Below are 23,960 nucleotides of genomic sequence, written 5' to 3'. Positions count from 1 at the left end.
TGTTGTTATGTAGCTTCTGCATGTAAGCGGTCTGCAGAGTCACACACCCTCAACGTGCACCCTGTAGCGAGTACAACTCTAACACATGGACCAATCCGCAGCTCCTCACACACACACACACACACACACACACACACACACACACACACACACACACACACACACACACACACACACACACACACACACACACACACACACACACACACACACACACACACACTCACTCAGCCATATTTTTCTCAGCTGCGGCTCCGCGGATTTCTCAGCTTGAGACCCTCCTCGCAGACCCCACGCAGCTTCCAGGAAACTACCCCGGTAATCCAACTCACACACTGTCCGCTCCTCGCAGCAGCGAGCCCCGCAACGTCCCGCCAACACGGCCCCCAGACCCCACGCAGCATTCTCATCTGTTTGTCATTACTGGTGTCATTTTCTGGTTGCTAACAAATGCCATTGTAACACATAAACACTGATGTTCCAACCCAGTCTCACGGCATTGCATGTTATAGTCACAAACTTCATTTAATCTATTAAATCGTGTTCACCAACACGATTTCCGCATTTCTTTCGTGTCACACAGAACGATTTTAAAAGCACAGCCTGTCGACCATATAGGTCGATTGTTCAGCAGCTAAATACGACCCAGAGTCACGTTTTAAAGTGTAGCACCTCTAGTGGTCGTGTAAGAAACAACATGCTCCTGTCGATTGCAAACGCTCCGGAGGGTCGTTTATTCACAACCCTCTCTGGAAAATCCTAAATTGTGGAATAGTTTGGCCATTAAAATGCTTTTTTATTAGATTTCTAGCGAGAAGTGTATATTGTACTTTTATAATCTACGTCCAGTGGATGTGTAGGATCTACAGTTTGATAGATATACGAAGATGATTTGAGGTCTCGCCAGGAGAACGTGTACTGTATATGGGGCAACTTCCATGTAAAGCTGGCGTGGGTGAAAACAGTATTTCCGGTCTCGAAGTTTTCATAATAAAACCGGAAGTATTCCCCACACTGTCAAATGATTACACAGTGATATCTCCATTACACACCCACTAAAAATCAAGCTCTGTGATTGGATGTTAGAGTGGCAGTGTGACAAGGTTACGCCGAGTGTCAAACAGCTCTTTGAAATGGAATGGAACCACGCCAGACTATCCAAAACTGGACTTGGGTCCAGCCCAGCCCTCCCCCCCCCCAGAATTACACATGCTGGCTATTGTGTGTTTCGCAACATGTTCTATGGCACGTCTCTACTGGGAAATGTAGTTTTAAAAGACGTTTTCGTATTTCGCACAATTAGAAGTTGCCAGTATTAAACTGTATACATCCCTGGAGGTTTAGGGGACATGAAACACATTGGTGTTATCAAATTTAAAACATATAATTAATACATGGGTGAAAATTGCTTGTGTCCATAATGGGCAGCATTAATACCACATGACAGCTAAGGTCAGAAGAGCTTTATTTAACAGCTGGTCTTATGTCTGTGACCCCTCCTGTTGTTAATTGATAAGCCTGAAACATGCACTTGTCAAGGTTCAGATGCACATTTAGCAAATATGGCAGTAGCCATCGATCATCTTAAGTTAAGATACTTTATTGATCCCAAGTTGGGAAATGTTTTTGTTACAGCAGCATGTACTACTTTGTTCTACTCCACTACAATTCAGAGGTTAACCTGGTATTTTTACTCTGCTACATTTATTTTAGTTACTTTACAGATTCTGATTAATGATGTGAAATATAAACAACCCTTAAATCAGACTTTAGTTACACCTGAGTAAAATTCAGCCTTATCAGTTTGTCTGTTTTGCACATCCTCCTGTTAATATCTTTGGACGTCCTGCACTAAACTGTTTTATTGTAGAGATCACTAAAGTATCTTCTAGATATTTTCCATTCTATATTTCTATCATTGACCCCTATTTTGTATGTAGGCTACTCTTAATATTTAAATGTTTTCATCAAATATAACTTATTCAACAACTAAATTCAATAACGTGCTTTAACCACTAGGAGGTGCGGTTTAGACCAGTGGTGTAGTTAATAAAATATAATAATGTCAAACATATGACTATTCACTTTATTGTGAAATTAAAACAGAACGGTAAAGGAAAATACAGTTTCAGTCTCTCGACGTGAAGCTTATGCATTGTACCATGAACTTGTATAGACCTGTAACAGTCACCTGCATGAGGAGTTGGAAAGGTAGTTCAGAAAATCAGTAATATCTTTAAAAACTACAAAAAAGTCCCTTTCTATCAGCTGTGCACCGTTATGGTGTAAATACAGACTATCTACAAATTGGATCAAATATAAAAGTCAGCCGAATTAGTGTTGATACTGCAAGGAGACGTATTGTGTGAAAAGAAATGGAAGATGTTGTTTAATTGTTGATATATTTATGGTCCACGTCACGTATTCAGTTTTGGCGGCATCTCTTCCAGTTTGTCAAAAGGTCTTCTGATCAGGGCTCTATAAATACATATCTAGGGCAGGTATGTAATATTTAATGCAGCCGAACCGTGTATTGCAATGCCGTTATGTGATGACTTTCAAAGAGAAAAGCAAGAGCACTCGGAATAAAGTATTATTTAATTTTTTTTAAATGTTTTCTGATTTCATATCACATAAACACCATATCCCGACGTGCATTGCGGCGTGATTTTAGCCTATCAAAACCTCTGAAAAAATAAATGTGTCTCTCAGAATCGAAAGAGAAAAACCTATGGGAAAAACACAAAAGCATTGTACACAATTTAAACCAATTAATGTCGTATAATTAACTAAGATAAACTGATATTTTTTAGTGGATGTGTAGTGCAGATATCACTGTTAAATCATTTGATCATTGGTTTTTATTATGAAAACGTCGAGACCAGAAATACTGTTTTCAACCCGTAACTTTACATGGAAGCTTGCCGCATATACACGTTCTCCTGACGAAACCTCAAAAATCATCTTCGTAATATCTATCAAACTATAGATCCTACATATCGACTGGACGTGGATTCTAAAAGTACAATATATACTTCTCGCTAGAAATCTAATCATAAAGCGTTTTAATGGCCAAACTATCCTACAATTTAGGATTTTACAGAGAGGGTTATTTGTGAATAAACAACCCTCTGTAACGTTTGCATTGAACGGGAGCACTCGAGGCCGTCAATTTTAAAACTTAAGTATAGGTCGTATTAAGCGCTTGAACAAACAACATATTTGGTCGTAATAAGGGCTTGAACAATCGACCCATTTGATCGTATGAGTTGGAGGACTTGTTGCAAAAGCAATGTATTTCTATTGGTAGTATGTTTCGTGCCTGCACCACGTCTTTTTGTCCGGCCGGGTCTTGGAATACCAGAAGCTGTGTGGTTCATAAAAACATTTTCTTACTCAATATCTTACCCTAAGCTTAACCCTATCCCTTTTATTTATGTCGGATTTGTTTGCCGTCCGTGAGGAAAATAAATGGCTCAGAGCCTCAGAATACTGAAATCTGTATTTTTCAAATCTTTTTTTCCTTCTAATTTGTTATTATTTGGTGCAGGCACTAAACATACTACCAATAGAAATACATTGCTTCTAAAATCATTCTGTCAGAATACTGAAATCTGTATTTTTTAATCAGTTTTTCCTTCCAATTTGTTATTATTTACATTGCTTTTAAAATCGTTCTGTGTGACACGAAAAAAATGGCAAAATCTTGTTGGTGAACACGAATCAATAGATTAATTTCGTGACTATAACACGAAATGCTGTGTGACTGTGTTGGATGTTCCGCTGTAACGGTGGTGGACTCATCAGAACAGAGTGGGCGAGCTGACCAATCAGAGCACAGTGGGCTCATAGGGCAGGAGCTCCAACAAGCCGTTTAGGACAGAGAGTAAATACTGTACACATACTATACAGAGATGCTGTATGAGAAACCAATGTGATTTTGGAACATTGAACAATTCTAGCAACAATGGAATTATGATCAGTAGAAATGGCCATGTCATGGGACCTTTAAGTTTTGTTTCCTTATCATCCGGTACCATCTTGCCCTGATCCAAGACATCAATGTCATGCTGCTGATCTGATGGAACCTCAACACTTTAATCACCCAGGTGTTCATTTTATGGGAAAACATTATGGTAGGAATTGTAGTACAACTTAGTGGCTTATAATGTTATCGTCTACTTCAATAGGTCTTCAGTGGGCGATACAGCTAAACTGAAGTCCACCTCTATCTCAATAAAGGTTCTCAATGCGGAATTCAGAGCATATTTATGATTGAGGGATTGCCTCCACACAGCTCTCAACATGGTGAGGGTTAAGCTAATGGTGCTAGCAGGGAAAGCTAACAGAGCTAACAGTGTTAACCTGAGGGAGAAACGAAGGGTGGCTGATTTCTGAGTTTGCGCAACATCCTGTGGGTAAGGACGAGGATGTTTAGAAAACGTAACAGCCAACCTCTGTGTAAGCGCAGTGCAGAACAGTGACCATTAGCTAGCCAAACACAGCACTCACCTGCGCTAGCATGCACACCCTGCCGGCGGAGCTCAAATTACAACACACAGAAACCACTATATCTTTGCATAGTACATCGTTGCTACTATACTAATGTTTTGAATACTGTATAAAGAACCTTATGTATGTAGTTCGTATGTATGTATGTATGTATGTATGTATGTATGTATGTATGTATGTATGTATAGAAGTAAGTCTCCATCAGCCCTCTCTGTAGAGTTTAGCATCCTTGCCAACATAATCTCAAACTTCCTTTAAGATATATTATTTTTCCTTTGTTACTTCACCTAACATGTAGTCTAATTTGGTACAGGTACACGTTGTTACTTGGACCCACCTGCTATTGTTGTTTTTTGTCTGTGCATTAGGCATCCCTCTCTGAAAATGTCTGGATTCCATCAGATACCCTTTCCTAAAAATAATATGTGGTACAATGGTGGTCTTATATCAAGCTCTTAATGTGGGATGTCAGCTAATCAAAAACACTTTGTTAGCATTCCTAAGCCAGCACCATGCTAACCTGTGTTGTGTGGCTTGGTGTTAAAATGTTAAAAGCTGCTGGAACATTTTGCCCAGAAGATGACATGTGTTTATGAAGGAAAAAGCAGACTCTGGACACTCAAACCACAAACAATGACTGCAGTTCCCTCTGCCATCTCTAAAGTAAACACATGATGTATGTAGTATCAGAGATCTCCTGGTGGTTGGTGTAGTTTGGCTGAGATGACTGTTGTGTGTCTTCCTTCCCATTTTCATCTCAGCGCTTTTGCTTGTGCCTCCTGATCCACACCCCCCACAATCACCTCCACACAGGTCATAGCACAGCCATGAGGCCGGACTGCAAGTACTTGAGTTGAGCTGCAAGGAAGATATTTTTTTGGCATTGTTTGAGTTTGACTTATCTCTTATAGGAGAAAACAGTGAGGTTGTGTCTGTCCAGCTTTCACCTCATCGTTGTCACTTCCCATCCTTCCCTCCTGCCTCCTGTTAATTGTACCTAAACAAAACACAATGACTATGTATAGATGCTACTAGTTCAGTTCTTCATGACCTTTTTCCAGTGAAGACCATCATCATCCCAGCATAATGGAATGTCTAGGCCAAAGAAGAAAATGTTTGGAACACACAATATGTATGGTCACTGTGTCACATTGGGCAATTACAGACCCTTTCACAGTTGTAAACATAAATATTCTAAATGTGTCCCAGTTAATTTTGTGTTGCAGTCTAAGTTCATAACATAACCTGACAGGAAGTAGTCATAGACCCGAGCTGTAGCCTAGCAATGTAATTCAGTTGAAACGGTCTATAGAGTAATCGCTTCTTGCCGTGGTCAAAACGAATCAAAGCTTACCGTCTTTCATCCTTGGTGGCGCTACGGAATAGGAAAGAAAAGGGGTAATGAGAGATGGAACGTGAGATTGTTGGTAGTAACACATTGTTATTGCCACAGACCCTGTTGCTGTTCTTGTGATAGCAGGATAGTCCTTTGACCGCAGCACCCCTCTTTGGGTTCTGAGAGCAGTGGAACTACAACGTGGTCTCATATTCTAACCGCTCCTGCACCAGAGCGTCGTCTTTGTACTGCAGCCGCGGAGGAGTCGGTGAGGAGTCTATGGCCAGGATTGCCCTGCGTATACTGCGGTCGAGGACATGGCGTTCCCACGCAGGGTAGCAGTTCCTGCAAAGGTCGATCTTGATGACGGTCTCGTCGAGGCGCGGAGCACGGGACGATGGCGTGGATGGTGCTGGGGGTCGGACCTGAAAAACTGGCATGCAGCCGTCCCGCTCGGAATACTTCCCCATGTCGCGCTCCAGAGTTGTGGTGGCACCCCGGTTGGAACGAAGCGAGTTGGTGGCACCTTCGGACGGAAGCGTGGAGAATTGCGCAGTGGGGTCCAGGTCCAGCGCCTGGCCACTCGGCGAGCGGCCGAAGCGAGGCCCGTTGGGATGGAAAAAGGCATAGTACATGAGCATGAAAACCACTCCGGTGAGGAAACTGCTGAAGATGACGCAGAGAGCTGGCACTGCAAAGGCGTCAGTGGTGTGGGGCGAGCGGTAGAGGTACCACAACGCACTGAGAGCAGCATTCTCCACCAGAATCACCAGGTAGTATATGAAGAGCCGACACCTGCACAGAGACATGATAGAAAGGAACAGTTAGCAAACAAGATAGGTAAGTGTGTGTTTGCTGTATATGTAAAAGCCTTTTAGATGGTTGCAAAGACTGAACATGATCTGTATAAATGCAGTCCATTTACAAATGACCATGAATGTATAAAAGGCAAACCACCGTAAAAGGTTATTTCTTTACCACAAAGTTATTTTAAACTCAAAATTCCTAAATAAAATGTCATTTGACTACAACACAGAATAAAAAAGAATCTTACATTAAAAAAATCAAGCATCAGAAACAATTTTTTTCGTCACACTTCATGGACTTAAGCGTCCTCACCTTGTCCGTCCCTCCTTGACGTTGAACCAGGAGAAGATGTAGATGATGCCCACCACCATGTCAAACACAATCTCCTCCCACTTGCTGATGCAGAAGTCTGTCTCGCAGTGGACAATCCAGAAGGTCATGATGCACCAGTGCAGCACAATGAAGATGCCGAAGTAGAGTTGAAACACAGAGGCGAACAGGGCGAAAGTGATGACCCTGGCAGCGATGGTGAAGAAGTGCCAGCAGAACTGGATGATGACGGCCAGGTAGCTGATGGGCTTCTTGTCGTCCCGAGAATCCCGTAGAGCCTTCTGGTAGGAGGCCAGGGCCCAGGCCAGAGAGACTAGGGAGGCTGCCGCTGTCATCCCTGGGAGACGTACAGAACAAAAACATTTTGTGAAATCTGCCGTCAGACTCACAGCCAGAGGAGGAGATATTCCTCTTCAATATCAGGTTTCTCCTCAGAGCGTGAATTACAGAATGGATTCTGAAAGTGTTAGCATAGCACAAACACTACAAATGAACCCATTATGGTCCATTTACTTAGAAAGACCGTTGTTATGTCTCGAAAATATTGCTGCATCGATGTATCATACCAAGATTAGATTAAATATTAGGTATAAATAGATGGATTTTAGTACATGATTAAATTGAACACTAAAGAAGCTGGTATTAACTTGCACTTTGTATCATGTATCAGTCACATATTTCTATTATAAGCTAATTTGGCTAAGCGATTAAAAAAAATATATACTATAAATTGTATGTGCTATTCATAACCGATCACATAAGAGTGTTGCTAATCCAAAGAAGACTAAAGGGCAAGGCTGCTAACGAAGTAGATGCATAAGAACATATGAACATCTTTAAATCACTAAAATCCCTTTTTCAATCAATATTTTGTTTCAAACTATTGATTCATTTAGTAAGTAGCCATATACATGTAATCAGCCTGATAAGGTGCAGCGAGCTGGGCATCATGTTATGGTGTATGGCACTGTAAAAAGTAAATAAAGAGGCATATATGAATCCCTCGAGGGGAAATATACTTTTTACAAACACAAAAATGATTAAAGTAGGTCAGATGAGGGGATACCTAATAGGATGGTGCCCACAGCATTTGGGTGTGGAGTGCCTTGCATACGAGCACCCTGGTCATTGCCAGGCATCTCTCCAGCCACAGTGGATTTAACTTTGGATTTCAACTTAGAATCCTAGGGCTGCAGACTGAATTATTGCGACACCAGTAGCAAAAGTTTTCAAATTTGTAAAAAAAAACGTAATGTAGCAAGGCCTGTTAGACCTTATAAGTCTTTAAGTCTATTGAGGTACACACTCCGATAGAGTGGAAGTCAGTACAAATGTTCTATAGTCACCAACTTGCCCTTGCACCAAAGTGCCCTCTCGTGTTTCCGCCCTCTTGCCTGTCGTCCCGGTGCATTTCGAGGTATTTAATAAGCCTTTGCGTTGGCCTGTTGTCACTGCTTCAAAGGGTTTGTTTGAAGTTTAAGACTTTAAGGTTAGAATGGGGTTCAGGTTAAGGGAAGCAGTTTACATCCAGCAGATGTGTATGATCACAGGGAAAATATATGAAACTACTAAGTGTAAAAAATATTTATATAAATCCATAAACAAGATAATAAAAGGATTCCATTTTGGCTACGGGGTGGAAAAGAGTTGGAGATAAGCCTTTAGTTGTGATGGTTAAGGTTAGAATAAGGCATAAAGTCAATCTCACAAACATAGAGAAACATGTGTGCTTGTGTGTGCTTGTGAGTGAGTGTATTACCTTGCACAGCCTGGAGCTTATGTGTCTGTATAATGATGCACAGCTGCAACACCAGTTGTGGAGCGCTCTCCAGAAAGGTGGCCAGTAAATGCAGCATGCTCACATCTGCAAACTCATACACCATCCTCCAGTAGTAGCGCCAGTGCTCCGTCTCAGAACTCTGACGACTCCGAACGCCCAGGTAGATGGTGTGGAAATACCTTGAAGGAAAACAGAGAGTAAATATAGTGCTTTAGCATCAACCAGACAGGAAAAACAATATATGTAACATGACTTTAAGAAGGAAAACAAAACACTGAAAATAAAAAAAATAAAAAATCAATAAAGAAACACCCTGGTAGATACTACCAGGGTGTTTTTGGTGTCCTCGTCCTGCTTCCTCGGGGACACCAAAAACTGACGCACAAGTCTGAGACATGTTGTTGTCATGCTAGTGGCACGCTAATGAAGTTATTGAAGTTGGCTATCAGTGGTGTTGGAAACTGAGCTATAATGTAACCACGTCCATTTTTTAAAATCAGTTTAAATCAACCAAAATAAATGTATCTAGGTCACATTATTAGACGCTGTGCCACATCTGTTATTCATGCTCATTAGGTCATCATTGTTTAACCTCGAGCAGAGGACAAGTGCTTATATTAGCACTCAAGCCTCTTGCTATTAGTTTAAGCCATTAGTCAGGTGGCAGTAGAGCAGCAGCTCTCTGCAGGTGACGGAGGATTTAAACGGAGTGAAGGCCGCAGTCAAGTAGCTTTGAATGTATGTCATCATTTCAATCCGTCACCGATGAAACACCTCATTCATCTGCTAGCATTGTAATGCAAAGTGAGAAATATACCTATAGGTGTGAAAAGTGTGTTGTTCATCGACTTATTATTAAGATGCTCTATGTTTTTATTTACTAGCTGCTTGAATGGTCTAAGTCAGGGGTACTCAAATACAAATCTTAAAGGTCCAAAATAAATGTTTCAATAAGACAAAGGTCCGTTTATTACGGTCATTCAAACTTTTAAACAATTGCAACAAGATTCTTAACACGAGGTTGCAAAAACATAAATAATCTGTATGCAGCAGTTTTCATTGTTATTGTGTCTGTGCTCCCTCAGAGTCGCAGTGTAAGAGCTGCAGTTATGAATAAAGGCAGCTGCACTCTTTTTCATTCAGCATTCCCATTATTGCTTTATAAATGTCTTGCCCCTCGTCAGGCCCAACACATCTTCAACTAACTCCCCTTTGCCATAAAATCTCACAAACACCAGCAAATGAGCAATGTCAGCGGTGTCAGTGGACTCACCCACAGCTAAGGAAATGCACTGTGCATTTTTTATTCCATCACAAAGCTGATGAATCAAATCACCAGCCAGTATTTATTAAAAGCCGATATTGAAAAATATGTTATCACGATATTTTCAAGCAGTATCACGATAGACGATATATATCACGATATTTTTTCATGTCAGTTATTATGGTTATCTTTCAAGTTACTTAACAGTACAAGCACCTACAAGGTAACAGAAACTAAAACAAAAAGGAGTAACAGACCAAAATAGCATTTCAAGCTGGTTTTATTTCAGAAATGAATCCCTGAATGAACAAGTGAGCAGTGAACATCAATAAACATGAAAAGGAGGGTAAAACATAACTAAGTAAAACATAAAACATCAATGAGGAAAAGTCACTGCCAAACAATTAAAATGTAAACTTTAGAGTAGACTTGAAGTGTAATAAAATACTTTAGCATAACTGAAGGGAAAAACATAAAACGCCACCGCTGCAAAGAAAGGGGGCGGGGACTTTGGATGCGTGTCAAACAACTCGGACTGAACGAAAGAAGAAGTGCCGCTGACATTGTGAAATCGATCGGGCTTTATATATGGTGAAATGAAAATCAGTAGGTGAGGCTGGGGGAGCGGGAGGGGAAGAGGCTCTCCGTCCGCTGTCATAGCCCCCTGCGCCGCGCACGGAGAGCCTCTTCCCCTCCCGCTATTTAAAAAAATAAAAAAATAAATAATAATAATTTCAAGTTTTTTTTTTTTTTTTTATCACGATAGGTCGATATCTCTGAAAAAGCATATCGTGGAGACCTAATATCGTCACGACGATATATATCGTCATATCGCCCACCCCTAGAGGGGTTACATGACGTGCATCTTGTGCTGCATTCACTTGCACTCGGACATTAGAGACTTTCTCTCATAAATGTCCGATGAGCCACACATTTTCTTTCAAAACAAAGCTGCCAACTGGGGTGGCAGCTGGGGTGGCAAGGCCTATTTTTAGGGTGTCAGTTGCCACCCCAGTAGGTGAAACTAGGCTACTAGCTACAGTACAGATGGAACTAGATAAGCTGTTAACTCTCGCTCTGAATCCTTTTTTTTTAAACTCTCGCTCTGACTCAGACAGGTTGAAAGAGACACACACATTTTTCCCACCCGCATTCCGCGAAGACCCGCCTGATTCGCAGATTGTTTGGGGGGAAAAAACGCTGACGGGATGCTGAATGTGATTGGAACAATGCGTTGACAGACACACACAGACAGTGGAACAGGACATACAGAGCGCTGTTTGAAGTCTATGGACATAGCGGATCATTTTGATTCGTTGCCTTGTGGCGATGTCTTGCAGATAACACAGATAATACAGATAATACAGATAATACATATGAAAAGTATAATTTGCTCAGAGTCCAGAGACAGTTGTGGTTCGGTCCGGATCCGGACCGGAGTCCGGACTTTGAGGATGCCTGGGGCCTATGCTACGAACCTGGTTCAACCTAACCTGGATATGTTTGAGTTAGCCGGTTGGCTTAATCCAAAACATACGCGCTCTCGCTAAACTGTCCTACGACGCTGGTTATCAAGAGGATCGCTCAAGCCAGCCGTGTCCTATCTAGTTAGGTGCGCGTTCACATGAGAGGGGTGGTATTTGGAGCATTCGACCAATCACAAACATGGACAAGCGCACTGACAGCGCAGCGTCATACTTCCTGAATGAAAAGTGAACTTTAATACTAGTCAAAAATGAAGAAGTTAAACTTTAAACATCCATGACTTAAACACTTTATCCAGGATCAAAGCCACATAGCTGCACCTGCAAGGTGAATACAGCTGGAAAAAGAAAAAGTGTTTGAATGCGTACATTAACAGGTTTATGATATCACTGCCCCGTCTAAAACACGATCTGACTTCAATTACATTTGTCTCGAGTGTTTCGTCAACTTAATGTGTTGCTTAAAATAATACTTCTGCATCCAGTATGTGACACTGTGAGTGTTGCACGGCCAGATACGGCTCAGCTGACTCAGATAAGGAGATATATGATACATTATGAAGTGATATGCCGCGGACTGTACTTAATGTACTCTGATCCGGTTACTTATGTTGTGGCAGATATTTAAGTAAGCTTTCTTAACGCTAATGTTATAATAGTCAGATTGCTCTGAAGATGGGAGGTGATATTGTATTAATGTTCACGTTCACACAGTCGGTGATTTTTGCCGGCCGTCTTTCCTGCGACGGCAGTTTTTCTGTATTTCCTTTCTCCTGTAATATGACTTGATCGCTTTAAACTCCGCACACTGAGCTCTGATTGGTCAGCAGGCGGTGTTTTCACTGAGTTGAGCTCTTAGCCTGCAACCTAACCTGGTCCCGACCAGGTTAGCTGCTTAGCATATATTACCATGGAGATCTAGCCTGCTAAAAAGAGAACCAGCTTCGGATGACCGGAAAGCCGGAGTTTTCCCTGAATTTAGCCGGCTAAGCGAAAATCCTGCTTCGCAGTATACCCCCCTGGTCTAAGTTGTAATTGCATTGTTATTGTTATGTCTGTAAGGCACTCATAAATAGGGTTGGGTACCGAGAACCGGTTCCGGTTCGGAACCGGTTCCAACATTTCGGTTCCAACGGCATCATTTAAAAATGTGAATTTCGGTTCCGCTTTTCGATGCTTGAGGAAATGTTTCTCGCCGCTCTCCGTAGCCTACTGTATGACTGCGGCGGGCGGGAAATGTAGCGTTGGACCTACACTTCTTACAGTGTAACCTGAGACCAGGGCCGGCCCGTCGCACTGGCGTTATAGATGTTCGCCTAGGGCGCCAGATCTGTGGAGGCGCTGCGCTGACAGCTCTGGGAGGGAAAACAAATGTCTTGACCGTTGGGGCTCATCCTAATTTTTGGCCTTGATGTAACAACATTCATAATTAAGTAAATGTAACACCCTTTTCACCCCGGTTACACGTTTCATTTGCCCTGTACGATGGGCGCTGCAAGTGATGCAATTGGGGGATGTTGGCTTATCTGGCACCCGCAGCTCACAGCCAAAGTGCGAGTGAGCGAGGGAGAGAGGGAGGGTGCACTGGAACCGGCGCTGTTGTTATTAGCATCTGGTGCTAGCTGCTCTAACGGAAGAAGAAGATGTTTCTACAATGATGTGGAGGAGAGTCCTCTCCAGTCAGACTGAGGCTGATAACTTCAGCTCAGTGAGGTAAAGGACTCGGAGTGTTTAGATAGTTCACTTTAGTCTAAGTTATCTCAGTGGGTCTCAAACGGTTTGATCACAATTTATGTAAACACATATTTCCAAGGCACTCTTTTATAATATTGGGATAAAACAGGTTTGAAATCATTCCAATGTATACTATAGGACAGTAAACCAGACATATCGTTTTAAACTGGAGAGATACAAAAATATGCATAAATAAAATAGTAAAATAAGATATGAATGAACAACAAAAATAAAATACGTTACATGTATTTGTTTTTGGTTATGCTCATATACTTATAATTATTCAAATGTAAACCGATCTTTTTCATATGGGTGTTTAGAGTTGTACCCCCTAGATCTAGTCTCTAGTAATTCTGCTTAAAGTGCACCAGATTGAAGCATTTTACTTCAAAATGTTCAAACATTTCTTCCTGGTATGCCTGAGAAGGCAGATATGCTTGTTTTTCTCAACAAGAACTTAATAATTTTGTTTACCCTGCCCCTCAAAGAATCGGAATTAGGAATCAGAATCGTGGAAATTCAAACGATACCCAACCCTACTCATAAAGCATATGATAATATTATCGAGTCAAGTTCACTCTAAAAGTACAATGGGAGCCAGAGCCTTTTCTTATCAAGCTCCACATTTGTGGAATCAGCTTCCAGTTTGTGTTCGGGCGGCAGACACCCTATCCGTTTTTAAGAGTGCGCTTAAGACCTTCCATTTTGATAAAGCTTATAGTTAGGGCCAGTGGCATAACTATCGACAGTGCAGCTGGTGCATTGCACCGGGGCCCACAGCCGTCCAGGGGCCCATGCAAAAAAAAAAAAAAATTATAATTATATGTATTATTCTTTTTTTATATATATATTTGATTTTGGGGCCCCAATGGCATTGACTGGTTCACGCAGTCTTCAAAGTAACCTAGCAACCTAAATACATTTTTTATTTGTCTGTCCAATGACCTTGCTGCCTTTCATGTCATGTGTGTGACGAGCGAACCGTTTAATCAACATCAAAAGTTATATGTACTACTATTATAACAAATTGAATAGCTTGCATTTATAATGTACAGCAAACCAAAACACAAGAGCGGCGCTCAAAAGAGAAAGGACAAGAGAGAACAAGGAGATGTAAAGGCTAAACTGACAAAATTAGACCGTTTTTTTTGTCATACATCGTCCTCGAAATCGAACGCTAACGTTGGTAATGTTGACGTGCAGCGGCAGCCGGAGCCGGAGGCTAACGATAGCTCACCTGCCTCACCATCGTCTAGCTCCACAAGTGAAGCTGTATCCGTGGCCGTGCGACCTTCTTCTTCAGCCATGAGCCAGGAGGAGAGGATGGATTTGGCTGTGCCCGGCGGTGGTCCTACAGTTCCCGCAAGGGCCCCGCCCCCAACCGATAGGGGACTCTATGGCGCTATTGAGACACCCGACGCCAAGATCAAAGGCTATATTATAGCAACCGGTCCATGTAGGCTTACCGGCCCATTCCCCAGAGACACACATCAAGGAAACAGGTGTTTCTCCGAGATCTATTACACCACCACGACCAGAGCAGGTATCAAACTGCCACGGACATGGCTGTGTTACTCCCCCACCCTGGACTGTGCCTATTGTGAGCCGTGCTGGCTGTTCGCAGACCGAGGTGCACCATTCTACAGTGATGCGTGGACATGCGTTGTCTGCGAGGATTGACTCACATGCACAATCTCAGGTCCATGTCGGAGCGTGTGTCATATATGAACAGTGGAAGAAAAACGGGAGAATCGATGCAAACATGGAGAGGAGTGCAAGGAATGCTGCTAATTACTGGAGACAGGTACTTGAGCGTATTGTCAACATTACAATCACTCTGGCCACTTGTAACTTGGCTTTTAGAGGACATAGGGAGATTCTTGGACAGCCCAACAGTGGAAACTTTCTCAGTATGATAGAACTTTTAGCATGTTACGATCCGGTTCTGAAAGAACTTGTTTAGCGACCACAAGGTTCTGTGAAATACTTGAGTTCAGCTGTTCAAAATGAGATAATCTACATAATCGCAAAGCGGGTGCAGTGCGACATTCAAGTAGAAATAAATAATGCTCCGTTTTATGTTGTTTGCATAAGTAGGCTATATTTTTCGTTTCATTTATTTAATTAGTTAATTTCAAGACAACTTTGGGAATTTTGTTTGTTTGTTATGAGTTATAAATAGATTTTGAAAGTGGAGAGAGAGAGAGAGAGAGAGAGAGAGAGAGAGAGAGAGAGAGAGAGAGAGAGAGAGAGAAAAAAGCAAGCACCGCTGAGTTGGGGGGGGGGGCGCCAACAAAATATTTGCACCGGGGCCAATCACAACCTTGTTATGCCACTGGTTAGGGCTGATTAGATTCAGCCCCTAGTTTTGCTGATATAGGCTTAGTTTGTCGGGGGACATCTTACTTCTTCCTTCTCTCTGTCTATACCTGTGTACTCTCATGTTCCCATTAACCCAGCTTCCCCACATGTCTTTCTTTTTGGTGTCTATATACGCCGGGATCCGGAGACATGGATGATCCTGCGGTCCTGTGTCCTGGATCGCGAGCCCTGGATCTTGAGTCGTGGCTGTGGTCCTGGATCATAAGTCCTGGATGGATATCCTCGTGGATTCATCTTTCCATTATACACACATGCATTTCCAAACATTTGGACTACCTATGTTGCAAATGTATTATCTTTTTAATTCCGTCCTGGGAGAGGGATCCCTCCTCTGCTGCTCTCCCTAAGGTTTCTCCCATGTTCCCCTTTAAACTGTGGGTTTTCTCTGGAAGTTTTTCCTTGTAAGATGTGAGGGTCTAAGGACAGAGGGTCTAAAGACAGAGGGTGTCGTATTGTCATACTGATATTCTGTACAAACTGTGAAGTCCACTGAGACAAATGTAACATTTGTGATATTGGGCTATATAAATAAACATTGATTGATTGATTGATTGATTGATTGATTGATTGATTGATTGATTGGTTGATTGATTGATTGATTGATTGATTGACTGTCCATTCAAAGCCCATTATTACTAAGAGTGTAGTTGCCCTTGTTTTTTGGTATTAAAGAAATGTTCAGACAGGTGCAAAGGTATGTAACAAAGAAATACCATCAGACTAATTATTATTATTATTATAATACGCTTAATAGTAATAATAACAACGGTTTATTTGCGAAGCATTTTTTGAGCAATAGCCATAACTTGCTTTTCAAGGTGAGAGAACAAATCACAAATATTAGGGAATATTGTAAGATGTTAATTAATCTGAAAATAACGGTAGAACTGACAATAAAGGGTCACTGGTAAAATGATAAAAATATTGTTGATTTACTTGTTTTAAAGGTGTTACGATTCTTATGTTATGTCACGCTTTTAGTTTTGTATGTCTAGGTTTGGGTTTATTTTACTGTTCTGTTCTCCCTGTTTCATGTTTTCCTCCTTGTTTCTTGTCTGGTCCTTCTCCATGTATTTTCTTCCCTGTCATTAGTTTCCCTGGTGTGTCTGATTGTCTGATTGTGTTCACCTGTTGCCCTTGTGTTTCTGCCTCCCCTGCCCGGCTGTTTCTCGTCCCGTGATTACCCCTCCCTGTATTTAGTCTTGTCTCTTCCTGTGTTCGGTGTCGGTTCATTGTTTGTTTTTTCCTGTCTCCCTTCATGTTGGTCACGATCGTTTATTGGGTATGTTATCTTCCTTGTGTGATTTATGGATTATCCTTGCCATGTTTTTTGTTGATCGGCTTTATTTTTTTTAAATAAAGCTCGCTTTTGTTTATAGACCTTTATCTTTTTGTAGTCTGCATTTTGGGTCCTACCTTTTTCCGCGATCTAAACAGTGATCGTAACAAAAGGTGCACTCGTGCCATAGATAACAAATGGCTTCAGCAGATACAGTATGTGTCCGTTTCTTTTGACATGTTTCTTTCTGGCAAAGTCTGGTTTATTTTCCATTTATATCTCATTCAGAGTCTTTATGTGAACTGCTGTGCTGTGTTGAGGGGTTTTTGGATTAGTAATTGGTCGGAGAGCTCAGTACTCCTCTACAGTAGCTATTCCCAAAATACATTTCTGCCTTGTGCACTTTTATTGGTACTGTGACAGTGGAGTCATAGTGCCGTACAGCTCCACCTGCAACAATATGGTCAACAATCCTTATTGTAAAGAACACTTTTTGAAATGAATAGCTGAATAAAAGTGAGCATGTAGTCCAAGCCCAGTACATGTTATGTATTCACTTCCTCCTTTTAGCTTAGCGGTGGTGACGTGGCCTTTATAGCAATAACTTAGCTATTTACTTAATTTCTCAAGTAGATTAGATGTATGCTTTAACAATTATAAAAGTGGTATTAACATGTGGAGATTATCCTGCTGAACAAAACACGTGAGCATGTGTTTGCCACAGATGTTATTTTCGTCAATATTCTGAAATCCAATGCAAATATCCCAGTGCTTTTGGTCTACAAAAAAAAAAGACATCATCCCCGCACCACTCCATGAACCATGCTAAATACGTTTTAATTGCACGCAGGCAAACAGTCCATATGAAGAGCAAAAGTGTAGGAACACATTGGCCGAAAAAGAAACCCCCGACCTGCTGTCATCTGATGACAACTCAGCTTTCATTAGCTCAAAATGAGCTTGTTATATTGTGAAACAATCAACTCCATCTCTACAACTGTAACTGCAGCTATTAGCTGCTGTTTTCCAAGAAGGGCTGTAAAATAAATGTATTGATTTTGTGATATGAGACTACTGTAGATATCGGCTTATTTTGGATGTTTTAATATTGGTGTTCTCTAATCCTCGTTTTACATGCTGCAATAAAGTAAATTGATGTCATTTTCTGAATTTACCAGACTTAAGATTATCTATTATATTATTTGCCTTTACCCGGAAAGCCATTAAATCCACACTACATGTTTCTATGTTGAGAAGGCCACTATGGTCAACCCTGCAATATAATTATCTATATATATATATATATATAATAATGATATTGGGGTATCATATCGCCCAGCCCTAATTACAAGATCGGTAGACCTGCTCATCATTACTGATCTGTGAACAGCAGCAGGGTCACACTGATGAGTGTAACGATGACACAGAAAGCACACACACATTTCAAATGTGATTGGTCACTGGGTATTATAAATGTTGAAACAACATAAATGTCACATGCAAGGTTGTAGCATTTCCTAGTAAGAAACCCCATTAATTTTGTTTCTGATAAGAGGTTTATCTCTCATTCAGAACAATGGAAAGGCTCTCCTTTCACTGCACATCTCCATGGAAACCTTTGATCTCTGGACTCACGTACACAGATGTTTAATAACGTTGTCACCATGGTAACCTTTGATCTCTGGGCTTACACACACCGGTGTTTGTAAACATTCATTCACTACTACTTACATTTAATATCGAACTCCTTCAGCCTACTTTCAGCTATAAACCATTCAACGATTACATTATTCAGCTATTTCAGGACATTGAGGCTATACATGTTGTTGTTTATACCTTTTTTAAACCTTTTCTTTTCAATATTAAGCTTCTTCACTATTTTTCCTACTCTTCCAGTTTAACATTTCACTTTCAAGTTTTCAACAAAGTCATTGCAATGCATTTGAGCTGTAAAAAAAATGAAGCAAAAAAAATTAAACAAAATTCCTCTTGAGGGCATGAAGTGACACAAACATTCAACATGTCTCTATTAATAGCCATTGTAAATGCAGCCTGATCTGTCCTCAGAGCAGCAGCTGCTCACCGATAGTAAATCAGCCAAAAATGCCACATTATTGACCCGAAAGTGCACAAAAAGCACACTTCCAACGCTCAGGGTCCTGGACATGCTTCACTCGTTGACATTTTACGAAAGCAGCTACCGTTTTTAAACTATAGTTAGAAATGTAAGAGGTTTATTTCTCATTCAGAACAATGGAAATGCTCCCCTTTCACAGCACATCTCCATGGAAACCTTTGATCTCTGGGCTCACACACAGGTGTTTGATAACGTCGTCACCGTGGTAACCTTTGATCTCTCGGCTCACGTACACAGATGTTTAATAATGTAGTCACCTCAAACACAAACAAACAGACTGGAGTTTAAAGACTGTCTCAGCCTATTATTTTCTGTCTGATGGAGACTTCATACTGACTTCAACACGTTCCACATATTTTATACATTATTGGTGACGTATGGTTTTAGTTCAAAAGTTTGCAGTTAAAATATTCTGATGCTTTTCAAAGCGTTTTAACTACGCTACTACTACTACTTACATTTAATATCTAACTCCTTCAGCCTACTTTCAGCTACAGAAACCATTCAACTATTACATTATTCAGCTATTTACATGTTGTTGTTTATACCTTTTTTAAACCTTCTTTTAAATATTAAGCTTCTTCACTATTGTTCCTACTCTTCCAGTTTAACATTTCACTTTCAACTTTTCAACAAAGTCATTGCAATGCATTTGAGCTGTAACAATTTCATTCAAATCATTTCACTTTTCTGCATTTCTCAGCTAAGTTCAGCAACACACTTACTTGGTTTCTGTAGCTAAAAGCAGCTACAGAGACCATTCAACTAATAACATATTCAGCTTTTCTGCATTTTCAGCTAAATTTAGCTACAAATGTTCACAGTTTACAGCATTCACACGCATTTTCTGCAGGAAACGCATTTTCTATTTGATCTTATTTGTCCAGATAAGATATGTTCTCTTTACCTGTGTATTCATACAAAACACAGAGCAAATGTTAGAGGCAGTGTGATTGCATATAAACTCAACAGAGTTTGATGCAAAGACAAAGTTGAACATTAATTCTTAAAGAAAATATTACATTGTCCACAGGAAACTAAAACAAGATGGATATTTTACCACAATGTATTGTCCTTCAATCATCTTAAAGCAATAGCACATTAAAATGCTTGTTTAATTTTACCCAAGTTCCTAACAAACACAGCCTTTCCTCTCCAGTGGGAACTCATTTCTACAGCTGATGGTGGGGTCACTGATCTTAGTTCTGCATAGAGAGTTCTTATTTGGATTGGGACCAACTATCATTTGTGATATTGATTTATCTGTGAATAGTTTTTTCATTTTTGTCTTAAAACTTTCATAAGATATTGAAAAATGCTAATTAGACTTTTTTGTATAGCTAAATCTTAAATCTATTCATTTTTAGTAAGACCAATATTTCAACATAAAAAGTGAGGCAACAAAGAAATGCATCGCAATTCACATTGTAGGAACAGTAAGATCAAATATTGTTGCCTAATATACATTTTTTAACTGATTGACTAATTGTTTCAGCAATAATCTCCATACACAAAGTAAATCAGGTTTGTTGAGACCATCTTTCACAGAAAGAATGATACTGATCATTTGTTGACATTATGTAAATGTGAATTATATATTTTTTAAGTGAATAATATGTCTTACGATACGTTCTTTTTTTTTTAAAAGCTTGCCATTTTAAATGAATTGTCACCATCGCACTCTTTCATCACATGCATGGGCGTATAAGCATCCTCAATGTGGGTGGGACAATTTGACAGAGGGTGTGGGCAGGTGGTGTTATTTTTTAAATGTTGAAGTTAAATGCATCTATCTGGTGCACTTTGAGAGCAACATTAGGGACTAAATCTATGGATACATCTCTCAACAATACCCATATGAAACAGAAACAGATTTACTTTTTCTTTATGCATATTTTACAAATCACTCCCCTTTTAACATGTATTTTTGTGTTACTGTCCTATATGAGTTGGAATGATTTCATACCTGTTATTCTCTTGTTTTTTATAACTATAATGATCATATAAAAGTGTGCGTTGGAAATACTTGTTTACATACATGATTACCAAACCGTTTGAGACCCACTACTTAGACTAAAGTTATCTAAACACTCACATGTACAGATCATTAGCCATTATCACATTGAATGATCATTTAGTAAAATGTCAACACGTTGCACGCACATGCTCATTACACAGTGTTATTCAGATTCATCAACCCCAGAGGCTTTTTGGGAGGTTCATTTCGACATCAGCAAACCCGAAAGCATCCACAGCATCAACAACAATCAGACTCCAGGGGGGTATACTGCGAAGCAGGATTTTCGCTTAGCCGGCTAAATTCAGGGAAAACTCCGGCTTTCCGGTCATCCGAAGCTGGTTCTCTTTTTAGCAGGCTAGATCTCCATGGTAATATATGCTAAGCAGCTAACCTGGTCGGGACCAGGTTAGGTTGCAGGCTAAGAGCTCAACTCAGTGAAAACACCGCCTGCTGACCAATCAGAGCTCAGTGTGCGGAGTTTAAAGCGATCAAGTCATATTACAGGAGAAAGGAAATACAGAAAAACTGCCGTCGCAGGAAAGACGGCAGGCAAAAATCACCGACTGTGTGAACGTGAACATTAATACAATATCACCTCCCATCTTCAGAGCAATCTGACTATTATAACATTAGCGTTAAGAAAGCTTACTTAAATATCTGCCACAACATAAGTAACCGGATCAGAGTACATTAAGTACAGTCCGCGGCATATCACTTCATAATGTATCATATATCTCCTTATCTGAGTCAGCTGAGCCGTATCTGGCCGTGCAACACTCACAGTGTCACATACTGGATGCAGAAGTATTATTTTAAGCAACACATTAAGTTGACGAAACACTCGAGACAAATGTAATTGAAGTCAGATCGTGTTTTAGACGGGGCAGTGATATCATAAACCTGTTAATGTACGCATTCAAACACTTTTTCTTTTTCCAGCTGTATTCACCTTGCAGGTGCAGCTATGTGGCTTTGATCCTGGATAAAGTGTTTAAGTCATGGATGTTTAAAGTTTAACTTCTTTATTTTTGACTAGTATTAAAGTTCACTTTTCATTCAGGAAGTATGACGCTGCGCTGTCAGTGCGCTTGTCCATGTTTGTGATTGGTCGAATGCTCCAAATACCACCCCTCTCATGTGAACGCGCACCTAACTAGATAGGACACGGCTGGCTTGAGCGATCCTCTTGATAAGCAGCGTCGTAGGACAGTTTAGCGAGAGCGCGTATGTTTTGGATTAAGCCAACCGGCTAACTCAAACATATCCAGGTTAGGTTGAACCAGGTTCGTAGCATAGGCCCCAGGTGTGACAGACTGCAGGGGATTCTAATTCAAGATACAAATAGTTTTAATGTTTAGCATATTGTTGGCTTTCATGACCAGTTGGTAAAGATATATAAAGATAGGTGACCCTCAGTGGGCCCTTCGTGTGTGTTGGCTCTGCATTGGGGGGGGGGAGAGCTGGGAGCCATGCCCACTAAGAGCTGGCATAATTCAGAGGCCACCATGCTCATTCATTAATTCACACACACACACACGCACACACACACACACACACACACACACACACACACACACACACACACACACACACACACACACACACACACACACACACACACACACACACACACACACACACACCATGTCCTCACAGATTGGGATAGCCGGCCTACTGCAAAACAAAAACACATCATTGTTACCCATCCCAAGGCCCCAATACCTCCATATCTGGCCCAGCTGAAAGATGTGGATGACGGACTGGCTGCTCCACACGCAGAAGGAGTAGTAGGCCGGACGCTTCCTTCCCCGGCCCGCCGCGGTGCTGCTGGTGCTGTTGGTGGTTGTGTTCTTGCTGGCGGTCGACGCCTGTCTCTGCGGCGTGGCCGGGTGGTGCTGCGCAGTCACATCCCCTTGTGAGGCGGAGCCGCTCAGCAGCTTGTTCCCATCCATGTGGGAGCAATCCACGGAGGACTCCGAGCCGTCCTCGGTGCTGAAGTCGTGGACGAACCATCTGAAGCTGAAGAGCTGCACGGAGAAGGAGCCCAGCACCACGAAGAAGAGCGTCAGGCCGAACCACCAGTATTCGCCGCGGAGGTAGTAGTCCGCCGACAGCCACACGTCGGTGCCGACATCCGCAAGATACACTGCAACTGCGGCTACTATCCACAGACAGTCCCACACCGTGTACCTCTGCTGCTCTCTCACCAGGCGGAGGCACGTCGAGCCGGAGCCTCCCCCGCCGCAGCACCGCGACTCCCCGTTCGCGAAGTCCCCGGTACCCGCAGAGTCGGGCTGGGCTCCCGGGTGGAGCCCCTGCACCGAGCCGGAGTGCTCCGAGTTCTGCAACGGGGTGAAGGCAACGTCGCTCTTCTTTATCTTCAGGACCCCGTCCGATTTAGCCGCCATTATTGGAAGCTTGTAATATTACTCTATTATTCTTCCTCCCCTCCTCTTCTCCTCTACCCCTGCCTCTCTCCGTCGACACCCTTCTGTGTCTCTCTCCTCCGCCTCCTCCTCCTCCTCCTCCTCCTCCTCCTCCTCCGCCTCCTCTCTGGACAGGAACTAGCTCCTCTACACAGCCGCCTGCTCATAATACAGAATAAAGAAAGAACTGAGCACTGACCCGGGGCTGGCCCCCATATGTTGGCCCATATCGCGTTTTATAGGCGGACTTCTTCTCCAGTGATGATCCGCTCACATGCAGCAGAGAGCAGGCTTTGTTTCCTCCACCTGCAGACACGGGTCTATTTCCTTTTCTGCTTCTTTTATCCGCGGTGAGTTCTCATGCTGAGGCTGATGTTGGCTAGAGATGGAGACAGGAGCGAAGGTAAAGGAGGACGCCTGCACCCTTCCTCTATGGCACAGAATAAAAACTATGACATCACCCCTCTCT

The 23,960-nt window shown here is 41.6% G+C and overlaps 1 protein-coding gene across 1 annotated transcript; it reads right to left on the bottom strand.

Moving 5' to 3' along the window:
- Positions 1-865: 865 nt before the first annotated feature.
- Positions 866-23,553, bottom strand: xkr4 (XK related 4). The gene is made up of 4 exons (XM_034103815.2): positions 22,788-23,553; positions 8,745-8,944; positions 6,968-7,322; positions 866-6,643 (listed from the first exon to the last, which is right to left on the bottom strand). The coding sequence occupies exons 1-4, from the start codon at positions 23,471-23,473 to the stop codon at positions 6,043-6,045; spliced, it is 1,842 nt and encodes a 613-aa protein (XP_033959706.1). The 5' UTR covers positions 23,474-23,553; the 3' UTR covers positions 866-6,042.
- Between the last annotated feature and the right edge of the window lie 407 nt (positions 23,554-23,960).

The sequence above is a fragment of the Pseudochaenichthys georgianus genome, chromosome 17 (genome assembly GCF_902827115.2).
Source record: "Pseudochaenichthys georgianus chromosome 17, fPseGeo1.2, whole genome shotgun sequence".
NCBI lineage: Eukaryota > Metazoa > Chordata > Actinopteri > Perciformes > Channichthyidae > Pseudochaenichthys > Pseudochaenichthys georgianus.
This window is presented reverse-complemented; position numbering and strand designations above follow the sequence as displayed.